This window comes from Triturus cristatus, chromosome 4_2 (genome assembly GCF_964204655.1).
Source record: "Triturus cristatus chromosome 4_2, aTriCri1.1, whole genome shotgun sequence".
Lineage (NCBI taxonomy): Eukaryota > Metazoa > Chordata > Amphibia > Caudata > Salamandridae > Triturus > Triturus cristatus.
In genome coordinates this window covers 226,938,884-226,964,006 of record NC_140586.1, presented here as the reverse complement: position 1 = coordinate 226,964,006, position 25,123 = coordinate 226,938,884, and the positions used below count along the sequence as shown (strand labels likewise).

The following is a 25,123-nucleotide window of genomic DNA, read 5'->3' as shown; positions in this document are numbered from 1 at the left end:
GGCGAATAGATCTAACCAAGGCTCTCCCCATCGCAGAAAGAGACCTTGCACCACGTCCAAGTGCAGATGCCACTCGTGATCCACCATGCACTGGTGGCTGAGATCGTCCGCCCTGGTGTTCAGAGAACCTGCCAGGTGTTGAACCACCAAAGTAATGCCTTGATGACCCAGCCACATCCAGAGGCGCAGAGCCTCCTGACATAGGGTCAACTACCCCACCCCGCCCTGTTTGTTGCAATACCACGTGGTGGTGTCCGTGAACACCTGTATTACACTTCCCCAGACAGAGGAAAGGAATGCCTTCAGTGCAAGCCGGATCACCCGCAGCTCCAGAAGGTTGATATGGAGCCGGGACTCCGCTGGAGACCAGAGGCCTCTGATCTCCGCCTCTCCCATGTGGCCTGCCCAACCCAGGAGGGACGCATCCATCACTACTGTGTGCTCCGGTTGGGGAAATGAGGGATCTGCCATTAACCCAATCGCGATTCGTGAGCCACCACTGCAATTGCCGTGCAGTGCCCTTCGAGATCTGGACATGATCGGACAGGTTGCCCTGATGCTGCGCCCACTTGAACTTCAGGTCCCACTACAGAGCCCGCATATGCCATTTGGTATGCGGCACCAGCAGAATGCAGGAGGCCATCAGGCCCAGAAGCCGGAAGGTCATCCTGACTGAAACCCGGGATAGAGGCTGAAAGAGCGGAACCAGAGCATGAATATCCCGGACACGCTGTTCGGGAGGATAAACCCGAAACAGCGTCGAATCCAGAACTGCTCCAATGAAAGGGAGCTTCTGAGAGGGTCTCAGGTGCGACTTCGGCACATTGATGGAGAACCCCAGCAGATGCAGGCGGTCGGCCGTAGTCAGGAGGTGGGAGACAACTGCCTGGGGCAAACCCGCCTTCAACAGCCAGTCGTCGAGGTAGGGGAAGACTGACACCCCTGACCTGCGCAGATGAGCTGCGACCACCGCCATCACTTTCGTGAACACCCGAGGGGCGCTGGTAAGGCCAAGGAGTAGCACGGCAAACTGAAAATGCTCCTGGCCTACCGTGAACCGCAGGTAACGCCGGTGGGCCGGCAGGACGGGAATGTGAAAATAAGCGTCCTGCAAGTCCAACGCTACCATCCAGTCTCAAGAGCAGACAGGACCTGAGCCAGAGTCAGCATCTTGAACTTCTCCTTCCGGAGGTCCAAGATGGGGCGCAGGCCCCCCTTGTCCTTCTTGGGGACCAGAAAGTAGTGGGAATAGCATCCACTCCCTACTTCCTGATCGGGACCATACTCGATGGCCCCCTTGGCCAGGAGGGCCTTGACTTCCTGATGGAGAAGAGCCAAATGATCCCCCGACATGCGGTGGTACAGAGGTGGCATGGCTGGAGGGGAGGACAGAAAAGGGAGCAGATTAGCTGCAGCAACCAGTTGTCCGAAGTGATACCGCGCCAGTGGTGGAGGTGGTGACGGACCCTGCCTCCACCTGGCGTGGGGTGCCCCCTGAAGCTCGGATTAGGAAGGCTTGGAGATGGAAGCAGCGGGTGCGGAAGTGGACTGCCCCGCCCGCTGGTTACCAGACCCGCCCCTGCGGAAGCCCCGTCCGCGGCCACGCTGAGGCAGGTTCTGCACAGGCTTTGCGGAGGAGCGAGACTGGGCACCCTTACCCTGGCCACGAAAGGAACAAAACCCAGGCGTGGCAGGGCTCTTAGCGGAAAGACCCAAAGAATTAGCCGTAGCCCGCGAGTCCTTAAAGCGCTCCAGGGCACTGTCCGCCTTGTCGCCAAAGAGGCAAGAGCCATCAAAAGGCACGTCCATGAGCGAGCTCTGGACATCAAGCGAGAACCCGGTAGACTGCAACCAGGCATGAGGCCGCAACGCCACAGTCGTGGAAATCACCCTGCCCAAGGAATCAGCAGTGTCCAGACCACACCTGATGGCAAACTTTGCCACATCCTTGCCCTCCGCAATCGCTTGGGAAAGAGCGGCCTGGAAATCTTCAGAACACTGAGGCAGGACCTCTGCTACCGTATCCCACACGGCGTGAGTAACAGCCCAACAAGCAGGCGGTATTAACCGACCGCAACCAAGCTGGCCGAGGAGAACAATCTCTTGCCATATTGGTCCAGATTCTTAGACTCCTTATCCGGAGGAGTCGTGGGAAAGGCACTCTGCGACGTCGAGGCCTGAATTACCAGGCTCTCAGGCGTGGGGTGAGTGGTCAAGAAGGCAGGGTCACCAGGCGCCGAGCGATGACGCCTAGCAACGTTCTTATCCACCGATACCCCCGAGGCCGGCCGCACAGAAGTGCCCAAGAGGACTTCGGCAAGGGCCTCATTGAAAGGGAGCAGCGACTCCGACGCCGTCTGGAGCACCTCCGTAAGGAGGTTGGTCTTATGGGCCACCATAGGGAGGTCGAGATGGAGAGCCTCCGCAGCGCGACGCAGCACCATAGTGTAGGAAGCGCCCTCCTCCATAGTAGGTGGAGGGGAGGCAAACGTCGGGTCAGAAGACACATCAAGCTCACCCGCATCTTGAAGGACATCCACCCAATCCTGCTCGGAGTCACACTGCCGCGCAAGGGGGTCCTCAGAGCCGTCCCAGTCCTCAACCGGCTCCAGGGTAGAAGGAGCCGGCCGCGGCGGGAGAGGGGGCCAGCGGCGCCGGGAGTGGCGCCGGCTGGGGCCAGCCCTGAACCGCATCCCAATGAGGATCCCAGGTTGGAACGAAATAGTCCGAGAACCTGGGCAGGAGCGGGATAAACAGCACCCAGTGCGGCGCTGGGGCCGGAGCCAGCAGTGCTACACCTTGGGGTGCCGGGGCCGGAGGCGCGGGCGCTGGATCCAGTGGCTCCGGGGCCGCCAGGTCAACAGGATCTGGAAACGGGCTCGCAGGCGCCGGCAGGAGCCAGAGGCCTAAACAGGCGGTCCATGGCAGCAAGAAACTCTTGCATCTGTTCGGGAGTCGCACACGGACCCGGGAATAGCGGGTAGGCCACGGGACTCCCAGGCTCTGGAGAAGCCGCAGGGGCGGAACCCCTGTCCCCCTCGTCCGCCTCTGGGGAGCGACGGGGGGATGTCGGAGAGCAAACACACTTCTCTGACTTCTTATGGCGTCGCTTGCCAGAATCTGAAGGTGAAGACTTAAAGAGTCCGAGGAGCGACGGCTCGGATCCCGCGAGCGATCCCACGAACGGCCCGTAGACCCGGAGCGGCGGTGAGAGGAGTGCCGGACCTCCAGCAACTTCCGGCGAAGCTCCCGCACGGCCTTCGAGGCCATGGCACGGCAGTCCCGACAACCCCAGGAGTCATGGTCGGTCTCCAGGCAGTAGAGGCAGACATCATGGGGGTCCGCCACCGACATATTACGGCGGCAGGACCCACAAGACTTAAAGCCGAGCACCCCTACGTGCACCAGGAGACAAGATAGAAGGAGACAAAAAGTGGTCAAAAATTGACAGGGGTGCGTGCTCAATCCGGATCTGCGCTTTCGGCGCGAAAAAAGAAAGAACGGACGTAAGCGCGCATGGGTGGCGCCTAAGTAGCCTCCATGACGTCATCCCGGCACGCACAATGCCATTGATGGGCGCAGAGCCGCACGGCACCACCTACTGGCATTCAGGGGTACTGCTAAGCAGAAAACTTTTCGGATCCAGACTGACGCCTGGGGAATATTCTAAGGTAAGGAATCGATCACTAACGTGTCTCTTTCAGATGGACCAGATAAGGAATTTATCAATTATATCATAAGGTGACATGGGTTATATCAAATTGGCAGAGAGGAGCGTTATCAAGACTAGAGTAACTGTGCTCTTTCATGAGGTTACAGGTAGAATGTAGGGTATAATTAAGGTTTATTTCCTGAAGTCAATTTAATGCAGGTGTGTACTACCCGATTGCAACTGTGAAATTAGAAGTATTTAACATGCAATGCTAAGAGCACATGACAAGTAAGGAAGCATCTAGGTATGGTAAATATTTTGAAAGAGACACCATGCACTTGGCCTGCAGAGGAACGTGAAAAGAGCACAATGACAATGACCACAGCGCTCTATTTAGAGACGGTATGCAAATGAACAAGAAACCAGTTTTCAGCACCATTTCTTTCCAGATGCACAGCCCCCTAATCTTATGAGCTTATGTCCCAGTCCTACTTTGGTCCAGCCTTTCTCTTAGCCTTTGTTATCTTTTCTTCCTCCTCCCGGGATGCTCACAATCATTTTGGCTGGGTTCAAGAACATTAGAGAAAGTTCCACTTTCCCATTCACTATAAAGCCTTAGGGTAGAAGATGAGGCCTAACGGCTAGGGCGGTTGACCTCAAATCTGGGAACCGGGTTCGAGTCTTGGCAAAGACGCTCAACATCCTGTGATTCTGGGAAAATCACTTAATCTCCCCGTGCCGAACAGAAATGAATGTGTCCTTGTGTAACACAACTGGTGCTCATGTAAAGCACTCCGATACCAAATACCTTCGGGTCAAGTTTGCTCTATATAAAACTCCCAAGAAAAAAAAAAGATAAAGCCCAATTTAACTGTTGGACTCGCACCAAGGGACCAAGAAACGAACTACCTTCAAGGACACCCCTTGTTCTAAAGGGAAATTCCAGCTGAATAATGGCAACCAGTCCAAACAGAGTCCTTTGTCCCTGGAATAATGTAGCAAGGGCAACCAGAACCCCTTCTAAAGAGAGGACAATTCAAGCTGGAGGAACAAGGCCTCAATCAGCAGACAGGCCCTTCACTTACAGTAGAGCTACTAATAACCTTGGGGACAATGTAAAGCAACTTTTGTTTCTGGGAACAGTAGTGCTTGGTGGTGCTCTTGAAAATATGTGGAATGTTGGGCCAGATATATTGGCTCACGTATAGCTTTAGGAGGACAGCACCAAGATCAGTACATATTTGCAGGAATGTCTAGGCAATCACTAAACAGACAGACTAGTGTCACTCCCCATTTTTCCACAGGCCTCCTTTCCCAGTAACCTGTTGAACGCTCTTCGGACACTACAGGGTACACCCAAGAGCTACTACATCTCTTTAATTCCAACACTAACCTTCTGTCTTCCACTGCTGCCCAAGATTGTGTCAAACTTCAGTTTAAGAATCACCACCTAGCTATTGCTGGATAACAACCAGGCTCTGTGTGTTGGGAGAGTCATGCCAAAAGACCCCTTTTGTGCTTCCTGGGACCTAGGAGATAATGAATGGAGCCTTAGTTAATGATTAAGGAGATTCTAACCAGTGAATGTTGAGACTTGCAGTTGTCAACTGAACGATCACAACAGATTGCAAAAGGAGTGACGTGGACCAATTGGTAAAATAATTCTTCACTGACTAGATTACCTCAGCACTGAAAAAGAAACTAAAAATTCCAGCGTGTGGCTGACATTTCCCTTTTCAAATTGTCACTGTACAGTGTAAGAAATTGAGTTACTGATTGAGGGGGGTGAAACCCTATTCAAGCATCAACCACAAACCATGTCTGGGTGAAGTCAAAAGCAAACCCCAAATTAACCTTTGCTTAACACTCTGGTAGCTTGGCACAAAAGCAGTCAGGCTTAACTTGAAGGCAATGTGTAAGTATTTATGTAGCACTTTAAAAGAGTAATAAAGTGAAACACCAGAAAGATTCCACACCAATTTAAAGTAAAATGTAATAAATAATTTGAGACCAAAATGACAAAAATCCAATGAGAATTGGATATGCAACTTTACAAATGTAAGTATAAATAGCACACACTAAAACAAATAATCACAAAGTGCCAACTGCGATTATCTGGTTGTGACGGATCAGGACAAGGTCAAGTTCAGGCCGATTGGGATGAAGAGAGGGCCGACTACAGGGACCCAAGTTAGGCCCCTGAACAAAAGTCCCTTAAGTTCTGGTTGTGGAGGATGTGTTGCGCAGCGGCGATTCCTAGGAACTGCGAAGCGAGGTCCTGAGTCTTTATCGAGGATCCTGTTGACGAGGGGCTTGAGATGCAAAATCTTGCGTTGACATACGCTGCGCGCAGTCTGGTTCCGAAAAAGCTGCTAGGCTTGCGATGCAGAGTTCTGCGTCACTGTTGAGAATGCAGTCGATGAGTGGCTTGCGATGTGAAGGCATGCATTGAGGATGCATCGCACATCGGTGGTTATTGAAGGGCTGCGGGCGGTGATAAGACCTTCACCGGGGACAGGTCATAAAGCAGCCCTGATGCAAAGACTGGAGAGGTGATGCATTGCACAGCGGCTCCCATGCAGAGTGATGGTGACACGATGCATCGTGCAGCGGCTCCAATGTGTCGGGTCTGCCTTTACCAGAGTTGGGCTGGCAGAGCACCTGCAGGCATTCAAGGAGTCTAGGACAGGGGTGGCACCATTTGGGAGGTTAGCTCTCAGAGCTGGCAGTCTTGGTGCTGGGAAGAAGATGGAGGAAGCATGTTCTGTCCCGGAGGCTTCTGATCAGAAGGCCAGCAAACTAGCTCTTGAAGTCACTCTGGTGGTGGCCCTGGGCTCAAGAAGCAAGTCCAGACCTTTTCACTCAGACAGGAGGGTGGCAGAGCAGCGCAGCAGAGTGGCAGCCCTTCTTGCAGCAGAGCAGCATAGCAGCCCTTCTTCCAAGTCTTCCACAGGTCCAGATGAGTACTGAAGAGTTGGGTGTCTGAGGTCCAATATTTATACCGGGTGCCCACTTTGAAGTAGGAAATGCTACTAGAGGATCCCATCCCCTCCACACAAGAAGTGCTTATACTTTACTGCCTCCCCAACCTGGCCCCAGAATGTCACAGAGTACTAGTGTCCAACCCCTTTGTGAGTGTGTTCAGGCAGGGCCTTTGTGATGTTCAAGTGTGGTAGGTAACAGCTCCTCCGCTTCGTTAACTCAAAGTGGCCCATCCTGCCAACATCTAGCTTCCCTTTGGCTCACTATCTGGGAGCAATACACAAAAACCAACTACACCTAGTCTTGTGACATGTAGCAGACACCAAATAGCTGAGACAAGAAAATTGTAACTTTCTAAAAGTAATAAAGACGCAAGTGGTCCCTAAGGGTGAAGTGTAGCCCTTCACTTCCACAGCAATAGTTACAAAAAAACCTTCATTAATAAGGTTTATGATGGAAATAGGGATGTCAAATCACACTCCCATTGGTAGTCTTGACATCCTAAATCAACTTAAAAACAGTCCACTGTAGTAGTTAACGTTTAAACCCAAAATACACAATTATTTAGAGACGGGTCATTATTAGGACGAAAAATATACAGAGCAGACTACTACAGTGGACTGCTTTTAAGCCGATTTACGATTTCAAGTTTCCAATGGGAGTGTTTATCCCTATGTCCTTATCAGTCACATGTATATACCTGCAATTTTGTATATCACTTGTGCACCACCCATTCACTATGCCCCTTCACTGCACCACCACACCAATAGGAGCACCTTGTTCTAAGATTGCTTCTTTAAAATAAATAAAGTTCTTGTTCTATACAAGACTTTTTCTTCTGTAAATGATCTCATAAATGTGTTAATCACATCAAACTATAATAATGAAGGTTTTTTGTAACTAGTGCTTTGGAAATCAAGGGCTACACTTCCCCCTTAGGGACCACTTGTGCCTTTATTATCTAACCTACACAGGTCCCAGGGTTGCTGGGCTGTCCCTTATTCTTGAGAACTTTCTAATAGTGTCATTTTAAGAATTCTGACTTTACATTTCAAGACGGCTTTTTATTACAATTTATTTTTACACCAAACGCAATCTTTCTACTTGCTGTCAATTGAAAGTTATCACTTATTAAATGTAATAAGATACCCCAATGTTATCCTATGGGAGAGGTAGGGGCTGCAGTAGTGAAAAAAAGAATAGAGTTTTTCACCTCCAGAAGTGTATTTCACTACCAGGACATGTAAAACTTAAAAGTAAATGTTCAACTTTTCAGATACACTACACCCTGCCCTCTGGGCAGTTCAGGGACCATCTAGGGGTGACTCATATGTCTTAAAAAGAGAGGTTTGAGCCTGGTGAAAGGTTTATTTTGGCAGGTTGAAAAGGCAGTTAAAAACTGCACACACGGGCTGCAAGGGCAGGCCTGAAGCATGTTTTACAGGGCTACATAAGTGGATGGCACAATATCTGCTGCAGGCCCACTAGTAGCATTCAATTTACAGGCCCTGGCAACCTGAACTACCACTTTACTTGAGACGCAATACTAAATTAAATATGCAAATTGGGTGTAAGCCAATTCTACCATGTTCATAAGGGAGGGCACAAGCACTTTAGCACTGGTTAGCAGTGGTACATTGCAAAGAGTCCTAAAAAGCAACAAAAACTGGTTCAGGAAACAGAAGGGTGAAGGCAAAACATTGTGGGAGGACCCTGAAGAAAGGGCCAAGTCCAATATACAGTATTTATTAATTTTAGGTTGCTTTAACTTTCCATCAACTACTTTAAGCTCTTGGTAGGTAATAGTTTTCCTATGTCTTTTCAAGTGTGCTCATCAAAGACCTTAACCACACATTTTTAAGCAGAGATCCTGCAAAGTTAAACCACAATAACAAGGCCTCAACTTCTCATTAATCTTCATCTAGTGTGTCCCAAGCACCGCTCCTTGCAGGGCCAGGCAACTGCCTCTACTCACCGCTTTGCTGGATTCTGGAAGCGGGTGTGGAGACCATTGGCTCAGGGCCATTCCGAAGGCGGTTTGCAGGGGCAGTGGCACCAGCGGGTGGACCTGGTGCTATGGCTCGCGTAGCTGTACCTCTCACCTGGCCCAAGCGTTCCTCTCGGTCATGCTCACGCCTCTCTCTGTCCATCTCCTCAGGATTTCGCGCTGCTCCCTGAAAAGACCAAAAAACAAGATCTCAAAAACGGTTTCAAAGCGCCCCAAGAAAAGGAGTTCAAGTACAGCCCAGACACAACTCAGAGATCGCTCTACTGTCTGAGTTGGAACCCTGCAAGCCCTTCGTAAAATGATGGGTTTGAGCCCTTAACAGAGTATTACTCAGCATAGTGCTAACAGGTTTTATGACTATCCACCCAAGCAAAAACCCTAATACAAGAGACAGGGCCCACACTCACAAACTTTAGCATGTTCCAATCGAAGACGTAGTCGTACGAGAAGCCCTGTCGGTGAAATAGGTTCCTGAAGAGCTGGCGCAGGTATGAGTAATCTGGCTTGTCATCGAACCGCAGCGAGCGGCAGAAGTTCAGGTAAGTGGAGAACTCAGCTTTTGGAGGAAAGTGAGTAACAGATTGTGAAGACCCAGAAAGTATACAAACAAAACTGTGTCAAAATCAAAATTACGAATAAGACCCTTTTATTTGATAGATGGGAATTAACCTCCTCTACTAACATGTACATGAGTGGCTGTGTGGCAGACAGTGTTCACAATACAGATTATCAACAGACAAAATAGAGCACTAAGGAGGGCACCACCTTTGTATTATTCACACCACAACAAAGACCGCATACTGTGAAAATGGTCAAAGTATCCTAGCTCCTTGCTCAATGCTACTCTTCACTGCAGTAGCACTCAGGTCTCAACAGGTAAACAGGTATACTACACTTTCAGAAACAGGAGGTTTTGTTGACGAGTGATAATAGAAATGGTTTTGTACTCTTATGTTAAAAAGAGTGGAAGATTTGACGCAGCTTGCACTTGATGTGACTTGCAGAACAATATGCTTGTCTTCCCAAGACACAGTGGCAAAAGGGGAAAACGGGGGAAATGGAGAGAAACATGCAGAACGTGAAGCCATGGAGTCAAGGTAGCAAGAGGGTCTGATACTAAATGGGGAAAAGAGGGCAATAAAGGCCAAGAGAGAGAGTAAAAAGGGGTTTGGTATTGAAGAGTGCCAAGCTCTACAAAAATAAATGATTGTCACTTTGAGGCAAAGATTTCCCACTGGAATAGAGTTAATTGATATCCAGCCACTCTTTGCCCTGGCCCCAACTTGAGCCCCCCTACTGTTCCCACTTGCCCCAGACATTGTAAATCCCTTATCACTTACATGGATAGCCCTTGCAGAGCACCTCAATTGGCGTTGACATTTTCTTCTCACTGATGCGCTCGTACTTCTGTCTCTTTGTTGCCGCCTTCAGTCCCTGCCAGGGCAATGACCCTAGGTTGAAATACATCAGCACATATCCCAGGCTCTCCAAGTCGTCCCGGCGGCTTTGCTCTGGACAAGGAGAAAATGGCATCAAAAGGATGACGAGATGCAGCATGGCACACAGTGCAGGGTTTCATGAGTGAAGAGGGCGGGTCCCACACATACTACACCATAAGAGGAGTGTTAGAGCCTACAAGCCTTACTGGACTTCATGCCTTCATACTACGCAAGACATTCACCAAACCCCATCAGTGATAGCCTTGTAGTATTGAATTCATACATAACAAAACCTGTAAGGTTCCAAAACAAAAACAAAAACAAAAGATGCCTAGCAGTAGCTATGCAAAGACATGTCAACATGAATCACAGGAGTGTTTCACTGCCCTACCTTACATGCTTTGATAGGCGCAGACAACTACCTGCTACAGAACACTGACATCCAGTCTCCTTGCCAGCTACCCACAAAGAAACACTGCAGCATGGGCCCCAAAGACCTCACAGCAAGGTTCATACAACCATCATTATAAACAGGTGTACAACACTGGAAACCCAAAAGGTTGGGGCACATGTTTTTACACTGGGAAAATGTTGCAGCTGCTCACCAATGCCCAGGTGGGTATTGATGGAGGCATAACGGGCAGTGCCAGTTAGGTTCTTGTTCTCGCGGTAGGGGATGTGCTGGTGAGTACGGGCGTCACGGTACTTCTTGGCGAGGCCAAAGTCAATGATGTACACAAGGTTCCCTTTCTTGCCCAGGCCCATGAGGAAGTTGTCCGGCTTCACGTCACGGTGGATAAAGTTCTTGGAATGTATGTACTCAATCCGGCTGATCTGTAGTCAAAGAGCAGAGGTAAAAAGCAAGAGAAACAGATTAATATGGAGAGAACAGTGTAAAGCGCTCAGACAGAAAATGGAATTTAAGGCAAAATTCTTTTTAGGTCACATATTAGAAATGAGGAGGAAAAGGATTAATTAGGGGACGACAGTAATGCTGACAGAGCTCTTTACACTCACAGTACTGAGATAAAAGGGGGAAATTGGTTAGGTATGAAGGAACATAGTTTTTTTGACACGGACAGGAAACCGGTTTATAGGCAAGCTGTGAGGGGAATACACTACCAGAATAGCTTGGGGGAGTGGAAATAATAAAGAGGGGGGCATGGTAGAATTTCTTAAATATACAATTTGATTACAGGCAGAGCTCTATCTGGATCACAGTACTGAACAGCTGGCAAGGGGTCACAGATGAGAAATGGACACAGAAAACCTCTCTGAAGGAATATTCCTTACAGGCATAGTGGCGTGAGTCAAAGAAGTGGAGTAACAAGAGGGCAGGTGAGGGAGCGCTTATGATCAGGAATCAGATACCACCAGCAGTGCAGGTCAGAGGACTACAATAGCAGCTTGTTTTACAGATTAGGGTTGAGGGGGCTATGTGTGCTAAAAGAGACCATAGAATGATCCAGAGATAATGTGTACTGTAAAGTTAGTAGAAATAGCACGAGAACTGTTTGAAAGGAGTAGTGCAGCTCTCAATTTCTCGGTTTATTCATTTGTTGGTTAAATGGAAGCCCCTTGCTTTGGGTGTGGGATAAAGGGCATAAGAGGGATGTAGAAAAAGATAGGTCACACCTAGAACCTATGAAGTACCCCCTCTGACTGTGGGAGCGCACACTCATGCAGAGCTGACATGCAAGTATCCCTTTTTGTCCAAAAAGTACAAGTGAATCTAGTTAATCTTTGCCAATTGCCAACAACTGCCCATCAAGATTTAGCACAGTGTTTCTTAAAAGCACCCAAAATCCTTTTTGAATAAGCACAGGATAAAAGTCAATTCAACCGTGCTACTTAAAATATCAATTGAAGTGAGAATGCAGGTTCGTAAGTGTGAAAGCAAAGACTGTCTAAGGCTTGAGGCTCCAGCCTTGAAGACGTGCAGGATGTATCAACATGTCTAAGCAGGAATCCAATCTTACAAACACTAAAGGATGTCTATCTGTGTTACAGGGTCAGGACACAAGGCCTTTGTGCAAGTGAAAGTTGCACTTCCTAGGGCAGTATCCAGATCAGATCTGCAAACTTGTCATCGACACAAGTTCCAACTGCCTTAGGATGCAATGAAGCCCTTCGGAAACTTCACACGAATCAGAGCCTTCCTTTCAGGGAAGCCAGAAAAAACACACAAGACTTACTGGGGAAAGTGTGGGGTCTAGGCCAGATATCAATTCTAAACTCAAAATACCCCAAACTGTAGCATCAGGAGCACCAGCTTGAACAATTCACCACGGTTTGCCTTTAGCTACATTTTAATGAGTGTAATATGTGGGGAGGAAAAAATCATCTGAATACTCAACATTCTTTGCTGTTCCACCTCCTCTCAAATACAGTTTCAACCATCTGCTTTAAAGTAAACTCTAGTTAGTCCTGGCTCTTCAGACCACTAAAGAGGGCAGTCCTAGCAGACCTCTGCCAAAAGAGCTAGATTCAAAGAGTCTATTAACCTATTCATACCGAAGCTCCAGCGACAGCAAATTGGCAATCTAAGCCCTGCATGGAACCAAGAGACCTGTAAAGCTGGCTTCGTGGTTTGCATATGCTTATCACGTAGTCTCTTCTCAACCCATATCTGTTAGGATAGAGCCAATCCCTCATGCAGGCAATGTTTCCCAGCAGGTTCCACAGACAACCCTCCAAAGACTGTGAGCTATACCATCTGGTCTGCGAGCAGTAGCACCGTCTTCAGGCTGAACTTGCGGGAGCAGAAGTTGAAGAGGTCTTCCAAGCTGGGGCCCAGCAGCTCCATCACCATGACGTTGTAGTCACCCTCTGCACCACACCATTTAATGGAGGGAATCCCAACTGAAGAAAGAGGAGGAGGTAGAATAAGAGGGGAGGAGTTGGTATGAAGAAGAGAATGGAAAGCAGAGTGGTTGAGTGATAAAGAGATAACAATTTCAAAGTCAGACATGTATGTCTGGATACTCTTGACCTACATCACTTTAATGAAATAGCTTTCCCTGCATCCCTCTGGGTCCCTTCCACATGGTATGCTCCCATAAAAAGTGTAACACCGTGGAGAAGCAGGAACAACTCAAAGGACTTATCATAGATCAAATGCTATGGTCATTACAATCAAAGGCTTTCGATTATCATTCAGCCTTTCTCATTGTATGTGACTTTGCATTCAATGCCTCTCTCTTCCACTGTGCCCGATGACCACATCAAGAGTATCCAAATGTCATTGGCAGGACACTCCAAATTGCCCACATTGTATCCTGAGCCCCTCCAGAGGAGCCCAAGCCTCCCCTTAGTTAACACATATCCCCTCACCCTGCAGAGAGGGCTTTGGGGAGTGGAATGAAAAACTGGAGGACAACAATGCATCAACGAAAGAGGGAAGGTAGTTAATTTGATCATTTCCACCACGTCTCCTGTCCCGGCCTTCTTAAGAAGCAGAGCATGATACCAGTGACTAGGTAGCACTACCCTTTAAATATGTGCACAAACTGCGTGCAAAAACAGGGAAATTGGAGGTGTCCGGTGGATATCGGTGTGCCACGTCTTGCACGCTTTTATTGGCAACTCAATGTAACTGAAAAGCTGTCCCGATTGATCATCAGGCAACTGACCATTACCCAAACCTTGTAGGATGGCCTAGGTATCTATTTTGCCAAGATGTACAAGTATAACTTAATTACAAAAATATATAGAGTTTTGATTGCATTATCCATGCTGTAATAGAAGCCCTACGTACGCAGATATACCACTGATCAGCATTAAAATTCTACTTTCTTTGTTTATTACTGAGTAATTTTATTTCTCAGGAACGAGATTTATACCTTGGGCACCATTAGAGATTTTTTTATTGAAACGTAATCTTTGCAAAACCACAATCTCTCAGCTTTGTGTTGGCTAACCGGAAAAATGGTTCACTCAACTTTCCTACGCTCATGACAGATGATTTGGGTTTTACTGGGTACTTTTCATTCTCCCTTTGTAGTGCTCCATCAGCCATTGACCCTCCAGCTAGGTGCTCATAAACAGTATTACAAGTTTTACACCTTTTATTCTGTAGCAGAACTTGCTCTTGAAGTATATTTATAATTTCCTTTCCCCATTGTTAATCTTTAAACCCAGGTCTTTTTTTACACCTGCCAACCCCCCTTCAAACCTTTACTCACCTCCCCCTTGCATCATCTTGTAGAATTTGCTCTCTATGTGTAACTGTGGGTGTTTAGTCTTCACACACTCCAGCTTAATCGCCACTTCTTCTCCAGTTGCAATATTTGCTCCTGTTGGGGGAAACATGTATGCATTACCTATAAATCTCAAAACACCTCAACCGCCCCTCTCAAGCCCCTTTCCCAGCTCAACCTCCTCTCTTAAAATTAACCTCCCCCTTACAATCCAATCTGGTAGCACAACAAACCTTCTCCCCTCTCACTTACACATGACCAACCTACTCAGGCACCAACTACACTCACTAACAAATATCAGTCCCCAACTACACTGCCACTCTACGCTCCAAATGGAATCACCAGTACTCACAACAATGCTAGAATAACATCACTGCCAGAATCTCTGACCACTTACATCACTAGGCCACCAATGAAAATACATTCACACAGTCAACCCGCATGTCACAGACTACAGGGAGCCTTCACAATTCCTCGTCTCCATTTGTGTACAGGAAGCTGTGGGTGGCACTTAGACTTACCGAGGTAGATGTCACCGAAGGAGCCGCTGCCGATTTTCCGGCCCAGCCGGTACTTGTTTCCGACTCTCAGTTCCATGATAAGGTCACTCTGCCAAACAAAGACAACTCGTCACACTCAATTACAAGTATTGCATCATTCCTTTGGTAAAAAAAAGTGTACAGAATTCCTTAAGATCTAAGGATTTGAAATCAAAACGCTCATAAGTTCTGTAACTTTTGTTTTCCATAGAAATATTTCAGATCATGGGAGGCCAGAGATAGGTTTCCATAAAACTATATTATATACGCTTTAATAGGGATTCATTTGGCGATAAGTTGGCTAGGCACCAAGAACAGATAACCCCATGTCTTAAACAGAAAAAAATCCAGTCCCCGCCTAAAATGTTACTCTCCATTTGCAGAAAGAAAAACAATAAGCATAGGCAAAGCCAACAGGTCTTGCCTTTGGAACCTATTGGCTTTGCCAATGTTTTACGCTAACATAGGGGCATGGGGGTGAAACAAGTGAGAGAGCAACATGGAACTGGCTGGGAGAAAGCTTACAAGCGAAAAAGCAGAGTAACACTGAGCGCAACAGGGCAGGAGAAGAACGCGAGAGAGGCAGCAGGAAAACCTAGGCTTTCTAGTAGAGTGCTTAAACAAAAAGAAAGAAGTATCGCCTGAAAAAGTGAGCAGTGGAAGGGCAAAATATTGTATCCATGTTCCAGGCGTGAGACAAACTGAAGAAGAGGAAGGAAAGTCCACATAGCTAATAAATAGGAAGCAAACAAATAAGTGACAGTGAAGCCAGCCAATCATAAGCAGTGGTCAGGCTTGACGCTAACTAAGATAAAGACGTGTCTCTCAACACACAGCGCATATGCAGTGTAAGAAATTGGGATTATTTGGAGGGGTGACTATCCACCTCAAGGAATAATTCCAAACCTTGTCACAGTAATCCCTCAAATTCACTACATTAACCGGAGCTCAAACCTCCCCCCCGAACCTATGGCACAGAATAAATAGGCTTAACTTAGGACCACGTGTAAAGTATTTATTCAGTAACAAAACCGTAATATAGTCGAAATGCTAAACAATTAAAAAAAAGCCCCATTGGAATCAAAGTAAAATTTTGTAAATGACAAAAATCCAATAGGTGAATCATAGATATTAAATTTTTAAAGATTTAAGTAGGAATAGCACCAAGCAGCATAAAGTAGACCGGGACCTGAACGCAATTTGATGCTTGCCATGATGGAGCGCCGGTTGGATATAGCAACTAGGTTCGTCCTACACCAAGAATTTACATTCTAAATTTAGTCCTTTAAATCCTAATCAAACACAGTAGTACACTTCTTATTGCCTCCCAGGACCTCTGAGATGGCATTTGGAGATTCACAAGATGTCAGGAAGAGGCCAAAAGTAGGGCCCAGTACAGGTCCAGTTGCCAATGATCAGCTGGGAAGTTGCAGGAAAGGCCTTTTGATTGATTCCTATTGCTTATACAGGAGGTCTACCGTATGACCCTTAGAGTCCACTTCTTTGTCTTGGGTACAAGAGAGAGCAGGTCAAGAATTTCAGGGTTCTTCTCAGGTCACAGATCGCAGGTTGAGTTTTCTTCAGATCTTCCTCAGTTCAGGAGTGTTATGAAGTGGGAGCCTGGTGGTGCCCCATATATACCTGGCACAAGAGAGCAGACCGGAATGACTCAAAGGCACGCCCTAACTAATGGGGTAAGAGTGCCACAGGCCAACTCTACCCACTTTGGGCATTTTCAAGATGGAAAATGTCTTCGGCCACACTAAACTTGGGCTCCGAGTGCTGGTGGTTTATGCAGGGAGTTTATCACGGTAATCCCACATCTAACTGTAAAATCCACCTTGAAGCAATCACAGTACCCACTTCTACTAGAATAAAGCAAGATTTTTCAGCAACCAGACCGGTCAAAAAAGATCATTTTGGCACATCGACATGCACAGTTTAAACTGTTACAGCCAGGCTACAATGGCAGGCCTCAAGTCACGTTTTATACTGTCACTGTAGCGGATGGTACAATAGGTGCTGTAGTAACATCTAATTTACAGGCCCTGAGTATATGGTGTACCATACACAGGGGACTTGTAAGTAAGTTAAATATACCAAGTAGGAGAATACCAATCTCATCATGTTGAAAGGAGGAGCACAGGCACTTTGCAAATGGTTAGCAGGAGTAAAATGTACAGAGTTCTAGCACCAACCAAAATATAAGGTCCAGCAAGAGGGGAAAAATCCTGGGTGACTACGCTGAAATGGCAGACCTAAAAGGCAAGACCTAAAGAACAAGTTACTTACCTTCGGTAACAATATATCTGTAAGAAACATTAGTTAGTTAGATTCCTTACCTTAGAATATCCCCAGGCGTCAGGCTGGATCCGGAAAGATTTTTTCGTCAGCAATACCCTTGCGCGTCGCTAGGCGTCGTCTGCGGCTCCGCGTCCGTAGTCAGTGGCGTGATCGCCGGGATGACGTCGGAGTACTTAGACGCCGCCCTCGCTCGCTGACGTCAGTTCTTGTACATAGCTTTCCGTGCCAGGAACGCAGAGCCATGCAAGAGATCAACACTGGTGCCATGAATCTAGGGCCCTGAAAGGGAGGACCTTAATTCTAGATATCAGTTCGCAGAACGGGAAGGATGGGTGGGGCGGTAAGGAATCTAACTAACTAATGTTTCTTACAGATATATCGTTACCGGAGGTAAGTAACTTGTTCATCTGAAAGAAATACGCTAGTTAGATTCCTTACCTTAGAATAGATACCCCAGCAATACCAACCCCAGTGGTGGGTCTGCGAACCAAGATCACGCCTTAAGTCCGGCTCGCCGGATGACCCGTGCCCAGCAAGACTCCTGGCATCTGTTGCTGAGACGGTGAATGGGGAGGTTAATCACATCATTAACCTATCCCTTCAGCTGGCCAGGGTTCCGTCCGGTTGGAAGCAGGCTAAAGTTCTCCCCTTGCTAAAGAAGCCTAGTCTTGACCCCTCGACGCCCGGGAACTACAGGCCTATCTCTCTTCTCCCTAGCCTTTCAAAGGTATGTGAGAAGATTGTGAGCAGACAGTTATCGGATTTTGTTGAGGGAGCGGGTCTTTTTCACCCAGCCCAATCTGGCTTCCGTTCCTCGTTTAGCACGGAAGGTGCTCTGGTAGAAGTCTCAGAGGCCATTCGGGAGTGTCTGGACGCCGGTGGGAAGGCAGCCCTTGTGCTGCTTGACCTGTCGGCGGCCTTTGACACTGTCCCCCACATATTGCTTCTACAAAGACTGTCTGAGATCGGGGTGTCCAACCTTGCTTGGGACTGGATTCAGTCTTTCTTGGAGGGCCGGCTCCAACAAGTCTGGTTACCTCCTTGTGTTTCGTCACCTCTACAAGTGAGCACGGGGGTCCCTCAGGGCTCCTCCCTTAGCCCCCTTTTGTTCAACATCTACCTCACTCCCTTGGTGGCTCTAGCAGAGAGGTTGGGGGCTAAGGTTATTGCTTACGCTGACGACACCCAACTTCTGTTCACGTGGGAGAAGCAGGGGGTCTCGGTAGACTTCGTACAGAGGTGTCTTTCCTCGGTTTTCAAGTGGCTGGCAGTTGCCCAGTTAAAGTGTAATGAGGACAAATCCGAGGTTTTATTGTTTGGCGACTTCCCCCTCGGATTCAGAGTCGCTCTGGCCTCCAGGGTTCCCTCTGCCCGCCTCTACGAGTCAGACGGTTAAGAACTTAGGGGTTTATTTTGATTGTAACCTCTCCTTCGCTAGTCAGGTTAAGCATCTGACCGGCTGTTGTTTCGGCCTCCTCAGAATCCTGAGAAGATTTCTTCCGCTGCTTCCGCAGGCTGCCAAGGAAGCGGTGGTTCGGGCTCTGATTTTATCCAGACTTGATTATGCCAACGCTCTTTATGCTGGGATCCCTGCCTACTCTCTTAACAAGCTTCAGGTGACCCAGAATGCGGCGGTCCGCCTGTTGGGGGGTTTGGCGCCCAGGCAGAGCGTGAAGGAGTACCGCCGTTCCCTTCATTGGCTACCGGTCGGGGCTCGTGTAGTATTCAAAGCCCTTACTATGGCCCATCGTGCTCTACATGGTCAAGGCCCCGGTTACCTGCAGAGACGTTTTTCATTCTATGTGCCGGGGAGAGCCTTACGCTCCGCTTCATTAAGGCTGATGAAGATACCTAGATTTCAGCGTCATAGGCATGGCGGCTCCTCCTTGGTTGTGTTCGCTGGGCGCGCCTGGAATGCGCTTCCTCTTTCGCTTCGCTGTTCTGATGACCATGGAGTTTTTAAGAAACTTTTGAAAACACATCTCTTCGCGTAAGGTCTGGTTATGATGTTGTCTCCTCTTGGGCCGCGCCGGGACACTCTTCGGAGTAGCCGCGCGCGTTATAAATGCAGATAACATAACATAACACCAGGATGTCCTGGAGAACGGAACGACCAAAGAAGCCGCCTCTCTGGACTTGGCTGTCCAGGCAGTAATGCTTGGCAAACGTGTGCAGCGAGGCCCACGTTGCTGCCTGACAAATGTCCGGCAGAGGGACTCCCCGTCCCAGGGCAGTAGTAGCCGCTGTGGCCCGAGTGGAATGGGCCCTCAGCCCCACAGGAGGTTCCTTCTAAGCGAAGGAATAACAGGCCTTAATGCACAAAACGACCCACCGAGAGATGGTTCGCTTGTGTACTGCCCGCCCCTTCTTAGCGCCCACGTAGCCAACAAAGAGTTGGTCATCCACCCGGAACTGTTTTCTGCGGTCCAGATAGAAGGACAGCGCCTGTTTTGGGTCCAGACGGTGGAGCCTCTCTTCCTCTTTCGAGGGATGCGGAAAGAAGGTGGGCAGTGTAACAGACTGGCCGATGTGAAAGGCAGTTACCAACTTAGGGAGAAAGGAAGGACGGGTCCTGAGAACAACCTTGTCCGGATGGACAGAAAGGAAAGGAGGCTTAGAAGATAAAGCCTGGAGGTCACTCACTCATCTAGCAGAGGTGATGGCATCCAGGAAAGCAGTCTTAAGAGTCAAAAGAGGACAATTATTAAGTGGCTCAAAGGGAGCGCACATCAGATAAGTTAACACCAGGTTCAAATTCCACTGAGGCATTACGAAAGGGACAGGAGGAAACATGAGTAATGCCTTTAAAGAATCGAGCAACAGGGGATTTGAAAAGAGAAGGCTGATCAGGAAGCCGTAAGAAAGCAGAAATAGAAGAAAGATATCCCTTGAGGGTGCCCAGAGAAGAAAGAGGGGAACCTCAGAAAGAGGGGCGGAAAGGGGATCCACAGCCTTTGCTGTGCACCATACCACAAATTTGTTCCACCTGCAGGCGTATACCGTTTTAGTGGAGGGACGCCTGGCTGCCAGAATGACATCACAGACTTCAGGAGGCAAGTCAAATGGCATCAACTGTCGCTGCTCAACCTCCACGCATGGAGGAGGAGGCTGGACAGGTTCGGGTGGATGACCGTCCCCTGTTGCTGCGACAGAAGGTCCTCCTGAAGAGGCAGTCGAAACGGGGGATCGATTGATAAACTGAGTAGCTCGGGATACCAGTATCTTCGTGCCCAATCCGGACCCACAAGGATGACTTGGGCCGGGTCGCGCCTGATCTTCTTCAGCACTCTGGGCAGAAGTGGTATAGGCGGAAAGGCGTACAACATACTGCAACTCCACTAGCGACGAAAAGCGTCTCCGAGCTAGTGCCGCCTTGGAAATTCCAACACGCAGAACTGATGACATTGCACGTTCTCTTCGGTGGCGAATAGATCTAACCAATGCTCTCCCCACTGCCGAAAGAGGCCTTGCGCCACATCCGAGTTCAGACGCCATTCGTGATCCATCATGCACCGGCGGCTGAGTTTGTCCGCCCTGGCGTTCAGAGAGCCCGCCAGGTGTTGAACCACCAGGGTGATGCCCTGATGTTCCAGCCATGTCCAGAGGTGCACAGCCTCCTGACAAAGGGTCCACGAACCCACCCCGCCCTGTTTGTTGCAATACCACATGGCGGTGGTGTTGTCCTTGAACACCTGCACTACACTTCCCCGAACAGAGGAAAGGAATGCCTTTAGTGCAAGCCAGATCGCCCGCAGCTCCAATAGGTTGATATGAAGCCGGGACTCCGCCGGAGACCAGAGGCCTCTGATCTCCGCCTCTCCCATGTGGCCCCCCCATCCCAGAAGGGACGCATCCGTCACCACTACGTGCTCTGGTTGGGGTCGGGAGAGGGATCTGCCACTGACCCAATCGCGGTCCGTGAGCCACCACTGCAACTGTCTTGCAGTGCCCTCTGAGATTAAGACGTGGTCTGACAGGTTGCCCCGATGCTGGGCCCACTGGAACTTCAGGTCCCACTGCAGAGCCCACATCCGCCACCTGGCGTGATGTACCAGCAGGATGCAGGAGGCCATCAGACCCAGTAGCTGCAGTACCAACCTGACCGAAACCCGGGATTAAGGCTGAAAGATCGGAATCAGAGCCTGAATATCCCAAACCCGCTGTTCCGGAAGAATGACCCGGAACTGCGCAGAGTCCAGAACCGCTGAAAAGGAGCTTCTGGGAGGGACTCAGATGCGACTTCGGCACGTTGATGGAGAACCCCAGCAAATGCAGGAGGTCGGCCGTAGTCTGGAGGTGGGAGATGACTGCCTGGGGCGAGCTCGCCTTCAACAGCCAGTCGTCGAGATAGGGGGAAGACTGGAACCCCTGATCTGCGCAGATGAGCTGCGACCACCGCCATCACTTTCGTGAACACCTGAGGGGCACTGGTGAGGCCGAAGGGGAGCACGGTAAACTGAAAGTGCTCGTGGCCTACCATGAACCGCGGGTAACGCCGGTGGGCCGGCAGGACAGGGATGTGGAAACAAGCGTCCTGCAAGTCCAACGCTACCGTCCAGTCTCCAGGGTCTAGGGCAGCCAGAACCTGCGCTAAAGTCAGCATCTTGAACTTCTCCTTCCGGAGGAAGGCGTTGACGCTCCTGAGGTCCAAGATAGGGCGTAGGCCCCCTTTGCCCTTCTTGGGAACCAGAAAGTAGTGGGAGTAACAACCCCGTCCTACTTCTGGGCCAGGAACGCGCTCGATGGCCCCCTTGGCCAAGAGGGCCGTAACTTCCTCCTGCAGAAGTTGCAAGTGATCCCCCTACATGTGGTGGTACTGCGGTGGCATGGCTGGAGGGGTCGCCTCGAAGGGGAGGGAGTAGCCCCTTCGGACGATCTGCAGCACCCACCTGTCCGATGTGATGGTACGCCAGTGGAGCAGGTGATGGCAAACTCTGCCACCCACTGGCGTGGAATGGGCCTGAAAGCCCGGACTAGGAAGGCTTTGAGGCAGATGCTGCTGGGGCAGATGTGGGCTGACCGGCTCTCTGTCCCTCTGCTCCGCCTCGGCGGAATCCACGTCCGCAACAGCGTTGAGACTGGCTCCGTGGCCTGTGGCTAGACGGACGTGTGGGGGCACCCCTACCTTGGCCACGAAAGGGGCGAAAAGTGGAAGTTTGCGGGCGCGGGGCCGAGAGGCCGAAGGACTTGGCCGTAGCCCTGGAGTCCTTAAAGCGTTCCAGCGCACTATCCGCTTTGTCACCAAAGAGGCGACGGCCATCGAAGGGCATGTCCATGAGGGTGCTCTGGACATCCCCGGAGAAATTCGTGGACCTCAGCCAGGCGTGGCGACGAATCGCCACGGTGGTCGCAATTGCCTTACCTAGCGAGTCCGTTGTGTCAAGCCCACATCGTATCGAGTACCGTGCCGCGTCCCGCCCCTCGGCAAGAGCCTGGGCGAGCCGTGTCTGGGCCTCCTCCGGACACTGGGGCAGCACGTCCGCCACCGTATCCCACAAGGAGTGGGTGCAACGGTCCAAAATGCACGCGGTGTTGACCGCAACCCCAAACTAAGGGAGGAGAACAGTTTCTTCCCAAACTGTTCCAACCTTTTGGATTCCCGATCCGGGAGAGCGGACGGGAAGGCGGTCTGGGAGGTAGAGGCCTGGATAACCAGGCTCTCGGGCGTGAGGTGCACCGACAGAAAGCTGGGGTCGCCCGGTGCGGGCGGTGGTGCCGGGCCACGTTCCAGTCCACAGGAGGGACTGTGGAGGGCTTGGACCAGGTACCCATCAGAACGTCCGTCAGTGCTTCATTGAACTGCAGCAGAGGCTCCGAAGAGCTTACTAGCGGTTGAAGCACTTCAGTGAGTAGGTTAGTCCTCACTGCCACTGCAGGGAGCTCCAGCTGAAAGGCTTCGGCAGCCCTGCGCAGCACCACAGAATAGTTAGCACCCTCCTCCGTAGCCACGGAGGGAGGAGAAATTAAGCTAGTGTCAGGGGAGGTGTCATGACCACTGGCATCCCCCAGCTCTTCTGCCCAGTCCTGAGATAACTGGCACTGCTGTGCCAGAGGGTCCTCAGACCCCTCCCAGACATCCCGGTCATCCGACTCCTGGTAGACAGGCGGAAAGGTCGGAGCCGGGCGGTAGATGACTGTCATCCATCGACGCCGGGCCCAGACCAGGACTAAACCTGGGGACGACGTCGTCCGAAGACTGCGCCGGGGGCGGCACCGAATTGGTCGGTGCTGGCGGAGGGGTTGTAAGGTCTACCGGGATCCAGGCCTGGATCCCCCGGGGGCCTGCGGCGTTGGGACCGAAGTCGACGACGGCGCCGCAGCCGTCGGCTCGCTAGGCCTCCCAGTCGGACCTGCGGGGCCCGAAGACGCGCCGGCAGAGTGAGACACTTCAGGGCCACAAGGAAGTCTCAGATCTCCGTCAGAGTCGCATCGGGCCCAGGGACTGGAGGGTACGGGGCCGGATGCGACTCTTGCGGCTCAGACGGAGCCGCACGGGTGGTGCCATCCGAACCCTCAGCAGAGTCGCTCGTCCCGCGAGGGGAGTCAGAAGAGCGATGTCGCTTCTTCAACTTCTTACTGTGCCTCGACTTACCGGAATGCGAGGACTTCGACCCCGACGAGCAGTGATGGCTGTGGCTCCACGACCGGTCCCTCGACCTCCTCCTCGACCGGGACCTTGAGCAGCGCAGAGCCGACTGCCAGATCTCGAGCAGCTTGCGGGACCGCTCCCGCCTAGCCTTCGAGGTAAAGGCCCGGCAGTCGAGGCACGACTCGGCATCATGGTCGGCCCCAAGGCAGTAGAGACACCGGTGGTGGTGATCCGTGACCGACGTCGCACGGCTTGAACCCAGGCATCCCTACCAGCACCAGGAGTCGAGGTCGTCTCGAAATAGGAACCAAAAAAGGTTTTAAAAGTTTAGTCAAAAAGTGACTAAAGGGTATGCGCTGGCCGGAACTGCGCTTACTGGCGCGGAAAAAAGAAGAACTGACATCAGCGCACAAGGGCGGTGTCTAAGTACTCCGACGACGTCATCCTGGCGATCACGACGCCGACTATGGACGCGGTGCCGCAGACGACGCCTAGCGACGTGCAAGGGTATTGCTGACGAAAAATCTTTCCGAATCCAGCCTGACGCCTGGGGATATTCTAAGGTAAGGAATCTAACTAACGTGTTTCTTTCAGATAGGAACACCACTACAAAGGCTCAATCCCATCAAACCTATGTATGAGATGTCATCCAGTAGAAAGATAACACTAACAGGGGTCCATGAATGTTAATGGATCCTAGCAGATGCTTCTGTAAGTGGCTGAGCTTCCTCCCTGGTGCCACCCCTTCCTAGCTCCTCTCGGAAAACACGTGTACAGTATAATATTGAAACTGTGAAGAAGTGTCCTTAACATGAACCATTTTAGGGAGAAAAAAAGGTTTTCTTTTATTTCTTACCACATCATTTTTTTCCACACATAGCACTTCATGCCATACTTCTGGGGTCTCCAACGGCTTTAAGTAAACAGGTCTGACCCAATTCTGAATTGTAATCAACATACTGACTTCAGAAGATTGAAGTCCGAGTTAGCATTTCTGCATTTGAACTGGGGACATGTGGTTCGGAACCACTATGCTAATGTGATCACTTTTAATATCACTCGTAATATATATTCACTGACAACACAGCATTTAAATGATCTTCAATTCAGTAATGTTTAACAACTAGGATATCATTAAAAAAAAATTGCGATAGAACACTCAAAAAAATAGCATGACAACAAATTTGTCACCCTTCTGGAGAAAATGTATATCAAATGGCAAAGAGATGCTGGGAAAAGAAGGCCTACCTTATTAGCAGCTAAGGGGGTGTACCCGAGTTACCAATCAGCTCTTTCCTAGATTACAGATCCAGTGCATTACCCAATGTGGAGATGGGAATAAGTCTGGTCAAGCAGCTGATGGGAGGTCCGAGGGCCTAAAGGACCCAACATTATCCTCCAGGTAGGCAAA

The 25,123-nt window shown here is 49.9% G+C and overlaps 1 protein-coding gene across 2 annotated transcripts in view; it reads right to left on the bottom strand.

Annotated features, from left to right (window-relative positions):
• CSNK1E (casein kinase 1 epsilon) overlaps positions 1-25,123 on the bottom strand; it is a 182,877-nt gene that overhangs the window by 40,176 nt on the left and 117,578 nt on the right. For both annotated transcript variants that reach the window (XM_085601309.1, XM_085601310.1), the window contains exons 2-8: positions 14,802-14,889; positions 14,266-14,376; positions 12,795-12,943; positions 10,687-10,915; positions 9,983-10,153; positions 9,050-9,198; positions 8,610-8,808 (exon numbers count right to left, since the gene is read on the bottom strand). In XM_085601309.1, coding sequence (XP_085457435.1) covers positions 8,610-8,808; positions 9,050-9,198; positions 9,983-10,153; positions 10,687-10,915; positions 12,795-12,943; positions 14,266-14,376; positions 14,802-14,889 — 1,096 coding nt within the window. The remainder of the gene's footprint in view (positions 1-8,609; positions 8,809-9,049; positions 9,199-9,982; positions 10,154-10,686; positions 10,916-12,794; positions 12,944-14,265; positions 14,377-14,801; positions 14,890-25,123) is intronic.